Source organism: Trifolium pratense, linkage group LG7, assembly GCF_020283565.1.
Source record: "Trifolium pratense cultivar HEN17-A07 linkage group LG7, ARS_RC_1.1, whole genome shotgun sequence".
In the NCBI taxonomy this organism is placed as follows: domain Eukaryota; kingdom Viridiplantae; phylum Streptophyta; class Magnoliopsida; order Fabales; family Fabaceae; genus Trifolium; species Trifolium pratense.
The window spans coordinates 35,310,729-35,317,504 of NC_060065.1; the positions used below are offsets into that span (position 1 = coordinate 35,310,729).

The 6,776-nt window shown below is 32.5% G+C and overlaps 1 protein-coding gene across 1 annotated transcript; it reads left to right on the plus strand.

Annotated features, from left to right (window-relative positions):
- Positions 1-3,659: 3,659 nt before the first annotated feature.
- Positions 3,660-6,400, plus strand: LOC123899558 (nuclear intron maturase 1, mitochondrial-like). The gene has a single exon (XM_045950724.1). The coding sequence runs from the start codon at positions 3,788-3,790 to the stop codon at positions 5,855-5,857; it is 2,070 nt and encodes a 689-aa protein (XP_045806680.1). The 5' UTR covers positions 3,660-3,787; the 3' UTR covers positions 5,858-6,400.
- The last annotated feature ends 376 nt before the right edge of the window (positions 6,401-6,776 follow it).

A 6,776-nucleotide genomic window follows, 5' to 3' on the forward strand; every position in this document is an offset into this window, starting at 1 on the left:
TAGAAAAACAATTAAATGTTGTTCAGCACAAGTTGTGAATATAAGACTAGTCTAGACGAAGTAGTACTACGTATATCATATCATCTATCTATCGAATAAACAAAGAGTTTAATTTTCATGCACTGTCGATGTAAAAAGTTCTATACTGTCAGCAGATCACAGCCAATCATATGTTTGACTTTAGAAGTATTTACCATAAAAGTCAACTGTTGCTAATGATCTGACGTTTATGATTGATGTCAACTGATAGTGTAAAAATTGTTTACACTGGCAGTGTATACGAATTAAATTCCATAAACAATAGGAACAGCAGGAGACCAATAAATATCAAATAAAACACTAAGCCAGATTAGCATTATTATAGTTAATGTGCAAAATAATTAGAGTTCAAATCCAAAATCATTTACAAATACAAAACAAATAGCAGAATTAAATTGCAGACACACTTACCGTGACATGTGAATAATCCAATTTAGCATCGGTTTGTTTTCTCGCCTTCACCAACGATGAGCTCGCCTGTTATAACAATAAAAAAAATAAAAAAATATCATCACTATCATATCAACATACTGAAATCGGTAACAATAAAAATAAATAACCGAATTCAGCTGAAAACGAGAGGAATTGTTGATTAGAGCATAAATTTCAGATCGGTGCATTTAATTTTCCAATCCGAATACCTAATTAAAACAGTGATCTAAAAGACGAAATCGGTGTTTGGATTATTTACCTGAACAAATCCACCGCAGCCATAGATGGAATCAGCAGAAGCAAATGAAATGGAATAAGTAACGAAGAGTAGTAAGCACAGAAAAGAATCTCCGATCGACATTTTGGGATCTGAGTGAGGTTGGGCGATGAATCCAATCGCCCAGAGTAGGTACTAGTAGTGGAAAATGGAAATTAACAAACAGATCTTAGAGGGTCATGAAATATTTATTTGTTACTGTAATTCTTATTTTTAACTGATTTAGTAGAGTTACTTCACTGAGTACTCGCTACTCTAGAGAAGAGGGTTTATGGGTTTAGATTAGAACAAAAATCTAAACCAATAATGGCCCGCAGTCACAAATATTTGCGTTGTTAAAAAATTAGAACCAATAAAAAAATAGGGAAAAATAGATAGTTATTTTTGTCGTCATACTGATTACTTAAATATTGTTTGCTATCTAAGTATCAGACGGTTTTTTTTTTCAAAATTTCTAATTTTTACATATCCGCTACTTAATGTGTAAAAATATGGCATACAAGTAATAAAATCAACCATTAGATTTTAAAATTATAGCAATCCATCAATACAATATTATTATTCTTAAATTAAACACTCTTCTAAAACTTATGATCTATTTAAAAAACATATGTACATTGCAAGCCAACACTCCCAATAAGACGTTCACACGTTTTCCTACGTGCTATTGAACTATATTAATAGCATTATTTTATAAAATAATCACTAAACTTAACCCAAAACCCATATATCAAATCACTTCAGTGGGTTGTTTTAAAAAACTTTACTAATAAGTTAATATAAATTGCAAAATTACTACTTTTCATTTATAAAATTTTTACAATTTTAAATCATACAGATACAATTTTGATTCTTATATAATCTAAAATATTTAACATACAACCGCCTGATCGTAGAGTTTAAATGAAAAACCCAGCTTTAATGTATACGTGTGACATTTATAAACATGTGTAAATGGTACATACCTTCAAATCACACTAAATAAACAAAGATAAACAGTAATAAAAACACAAATAGGAAAATAAAATAAATACTACCTTTCATGGCTTATTCATTCAGGCTATATCGTTATAAACAACAAAAATAGAAAAAATCTTAGCCAAAAGAAAAATTTCTATATATATTAAAAATATAGGCCCCATTTGTTTGAAGAAAATCTAAAATGATTTTTTGTTTACAATCATAAAAATCTATTTTGTTAGAAAATGCTTTTTAAAAAAATGATTTTGAAGAAAAAAAATTATTTTTTTTACAAAAATGATTTTTGAAAAATCTTAATCAAACATAAGTAACATCAAAAAAATGATTTTTTTTATAAAAATAGATTTTTTGATGAAAATTCCGAAACAAACAGGGCCATAATCAGATCTTGGTTTAAAACTGCAAAATCGGAAAAATAAATTAACAACAGTTCTAGGTTAAAAATAAAAAGCAACAAATCCATCGATAAAAACCTTAGGATAATAATAATAATAATAATAATAATAATAATAATAATAATAATAATAATAATAATAATCCCTCTAGTCCTAATTATAAGAAAACATTCACTTATATATTCAAATTTTGATGTATCAAATCTTCAATGTATCTAAATAATGAATCTCTTCTTATAATTAGGACCGGAGGGAGTAGTAAATAGAGAGATAAATTATAATGGTGTCAAATAACATAGAAATGAGGTGTTTTGAATCAAAGAACAAAATATAAATGACCGATATTGTCAAATAAACAATCTCATCTCATCTCATAATAGATGAGATCGTTGTTGTTTTCTATCAACCAACATCATCAAAAAAATAATCTAAGAGGGAAGAGAAGAGAATAAGAGGATGGAAGCTGGCGGCAGATTAGAAACAGAGGGAAGAGAAGAAGAGCTACGGCCGAGCAGTTAAATTAGGGCTGGTTTTTAGAATTGTTAAGACATATTTTTTTATTTATACCATTTTGTTTGGGTCACTGGTTTGTGGGCTTATTCAAAATGGCCTGTTAGAGGCTTATGGAGTATTTTTAATAGTATTCCAAGAGACTTGCTTTTCGTACTCTAAGTGTTGAGTGCAAACCCATCGTCTGCGTTCCCTAAATGAAAAAAATTCATGAACAAAAAAGTGAACTTGGTTTGCAATTTTCTATCCATAAAGCAAACTTGATTTTCAGTTTACTATCTAAAAAGCGAACTCTTTTTTCATTTAGGGGTGTATATGTTGATTGAATTTGAGTATAAAATATTGTCACGAGTGCGAACTCACTTTATGTTTTTTTTTATTTATTTTTTTTTTTATGAAAAATATTGTTTATATAGACTTAACTACACATTTAGTCTCATACGTTTATTTTCGGTTTCAATGTGGTCCTTTACGTTTTTACTATTTACATTAGTTAGTCTTTCCCGTCAATTTTGTCACATGTGGCAATCAGTTTGCATATGTGGACATACACGTGGTACTTGGACACACTAACACGTGTATAGTTCAAACATAGTTAGTGACAAAATTAACGAAAAAGACTAAATTAAAACTTAATGGAAAAGACTAAATTAAACGGAGTTATTTATATATTCTAGTTTTATGCAATTTCTTTTTTTTTTATATTCTTTTTATAAAAAAATTATTAACTAAACATTTTATAATTTTTTTATTTGTTTCTATTTTTATGTAAAGATTGTTCTGTTTTATTTATATCCATAATCTGTCTAGTTTCTATTTTTAAACACATCATCTTTTTATTGTATTTTTTTAATGTTTTTTTTAGTAAAATTACAATCAAAAGATACAAAACTTGCAACGTGGTTAAAACTAAAAATAATAAATTAGTAAATTTGGTGGTAATCAATTTTAGTATATACTTTTTTAACTTCTTTTCTCACCTCTCTGCTCTCAATTTCATTTTTAGAAAACCAAACAAAGTAGTATAAGGCATTTTCTTTCCCTCCATCGCAAACAAACCCAGTAAACCCCTACAAAACAATTCGCATAACACAAAGCGCAGTGTTGAGTTTTTCTCCACTCCCCCCAAACCCGAAAATGTGAAAAACAAAACATGTCACTGAGGCAATTCATCAAACACCTTCAACCCATTCACATCACACCCAAAAAACTCTCACCATTTCCCTTTCTCTTCACTCGTTCTCTTCAAACCACAACCCAAACCCTCCACCAAGACCAATACCAAGATCCACAATCTCTTCTCAAACAAGACCCAATCGAAATTTGCACTTCTCTTTGGGTCAAAACTTTCTCTTCCCCAAAAACCACTTCATTCCCATATCTCACCGGTTATCTCTCCAATTTCGATCTTTGGGTCTTCTCTTATCAACGTTCTTGTGCTCATGTCACCGGAACTTTCCCTCCTAGAAACGCCATTCACACCAATATCCTACGCGATCTTCTTTCTTTGCGAAACGCAGTTATTCGCGGTCGTTTTGTTTGGGATGATAAAACTCATCAATTGCTTAAACCCCCAAATGATAAAACCTACAAAAAACCATTATCAAAACGGAAATTTCAAGTTTTTCTTGATTCTAATGAGACTTGTTTTCAAGATAGGGTTGTTCAGGAGGTTCTGTTGAGTATTCTGGAACCGGTTTTTGAACCTAAGTTTTCTCCGAAATCGCATGCTTTTAGACCGGGGAGAAATGCACATACTGTTATTCGTAGTATTCGGAGTAATTTCGCAGGTTATTTGTGGTTTTTGAAGGGTGATTTGAGTGAAATTTTTGATAGAGTTGATACTGATGTTGTGATGGAATGTGTTGAAAAGGGTACTAGAGATAAGAAAGTTTTGGGTTTGATAAAATCGGCATTGATGGGTCGTGTGTCACGGAGAGTAGTGGAAGGTGAGGTTTTGAAGAAAGATAAGAAGAGGAAAGCTACTAAGAAGAGGATTCTTAAAGAGAATGAACCGAAACCGGATCCTTATTGGTTAAGAACATTCTTTAGTTTTGCTCCTGAGGAAGCTGTTAAGGTACCTTGTTATGGTCATTGTGGGATTTTAAGTCCATTGCTTGCTAATGTTTGTCTTAATGAATTGGATCATATGATAGAAAAAATGGTTGTTGAGTTTTTTAGACCTTGTAAGTTTGATTCTATATGGAAATATTCAATTGATGATGCTTGTCATAACCCTGCTTGGCCTGAGTTTGTTCCGTCGAGTGGTAAAGAGAAAACTAGGAAGATGGATTACATAAGATATGGTGGTCATTTTTTGATTGGGATTAGGGGTCCTAGAGAGGATGCTGTTGAAATTAGGAAGAAAATTGTTGAGTTTTGTGAGAATAGTTTTGGGATAAGGTTAGATAATTCCAAGTTGGAGATTGACCATATTGCAAGGGGTATTCAGTTCTTGGATCATATAATATGCAGAAGGGTGATACATCCAACCTTGAGATATACAGGTTCTGGAGGTAACATAGTGAGTAAGAAGGGTGTGGGAACTTTGCTTTCGGTTACTGCTAGCTTACAACAATGCATTCGTCAGTTTAGGCGGATTGAGCTTGTTAAGGGTGATAAAGACCCCGAGCCACTTCCGTGTAATCCCATGTTGTATTCAGGTCAAGCTCATACAAACTCACAGATGAATAAGTTCCTTGAGACAATGGCTGATTGGTATAAATATGCTGATAATCGTAAAAAGGTTGTTGGCTTTTGTGCCTACGTGGTTCGCAGCTCTTTGGCTAAGTTGTATGCTGCTAGGTATAGGCTGAAATCTCGTGCCAAAGTGTACGGAATAGCTTCGCGAAATCTCAGCCGGCCACTGAGGGAGAGTACCAACAATTCTGCACCTGAGTATTCAGATCTTTTGAGGATGGGGTTGGTTGATCCAATTGAAGGTGTTCAGTTTTCGCATATGTCCTTGATTCCATCTTGCGATTATACTCCGTTTCCGAGAAACTGGATACCAGATCATGAGAGGGTGTTGCATGAGTACATAAAACTTGATAATCCTAAATTTTTCTGTGACCTGCTCAGATATATTAAGCAAAAAGGCTTAAGTATTCCTCAAGATGAAATTTCTCAAATGGTATGGGACTACAAAACTCTCGGTGTTAGGTATTTTCGATCTGACAGGGATAAAGAAGTAAAAGCTGATTTAAAGGAGATAACTGAGTAAGTTTGGTATTGATTGAAAATTAGTGGAATCTTCTCAATATCAAGGCTCTGCTTCAAAATTGATGATCATCTCATAGAAATATGGTTATGTGCATTATTGAGCAATTTTCTCTGTTGAGTGTAAAAGTCTTTTAGATTATATTCTATCTAACAAGAAATGTTACTAGTTCATGCTGACATTATCTATACATGAAAGGTAGAATGTGTTCTTTGGAAGGGTGAAACTGAGATATCACAGTGTTGTAACTTGTAATTAACTACCAACAATATTGAACATGGCAACATGTACTAACAGAATTTTCTGCATTGTAGAATTGTGCTTAAGTCAAGCTTTTTCATTAGATTTTACATAAATGCTGAAATTTAAATATGTTGGGATCCTTTTCCTCTCTGCATCAGACCATAATGTTTGGTGATATATTTTCTGTAACCTTGTAAGTTGTAACAATTCTTGTTATGTTTGGATGACTTTGTTTTTCCTTTCAGAAACCTGATCAAATACAGGTTTGATCCAATTTACAATTGTCTGCACTTTCGGATGCTCAAGTATTGCAGTTAGGGGTGCTCGGGGTTCGGTTTGAATCGGTTTTGAGGTAAAAACTCATCCGATCCAAAAATAAATTTACCCACGGTTCGGTTTTCGGATGACAAATAAAAAAAGCTGATCCAATCCAAAAGAGGCACTTCATTGATCAATTTCGGATTTACCGACCATTGACTTTGTAATATGGCTTTTCATTCTTGCTACTTTTCTTGTTCACCAACTGAAATTGACTCTCATCAGCTTGAGGAGATTGGCTAGTTGAACTTTTGATCAAATCATCATCACTATTGCCACAAGCAACATCAATGTTTTCTTGAGACTCAATTTCAACCATATTAGTCCATGACTCTCTAAAGAACTTTTCAAGAGAAGCCAA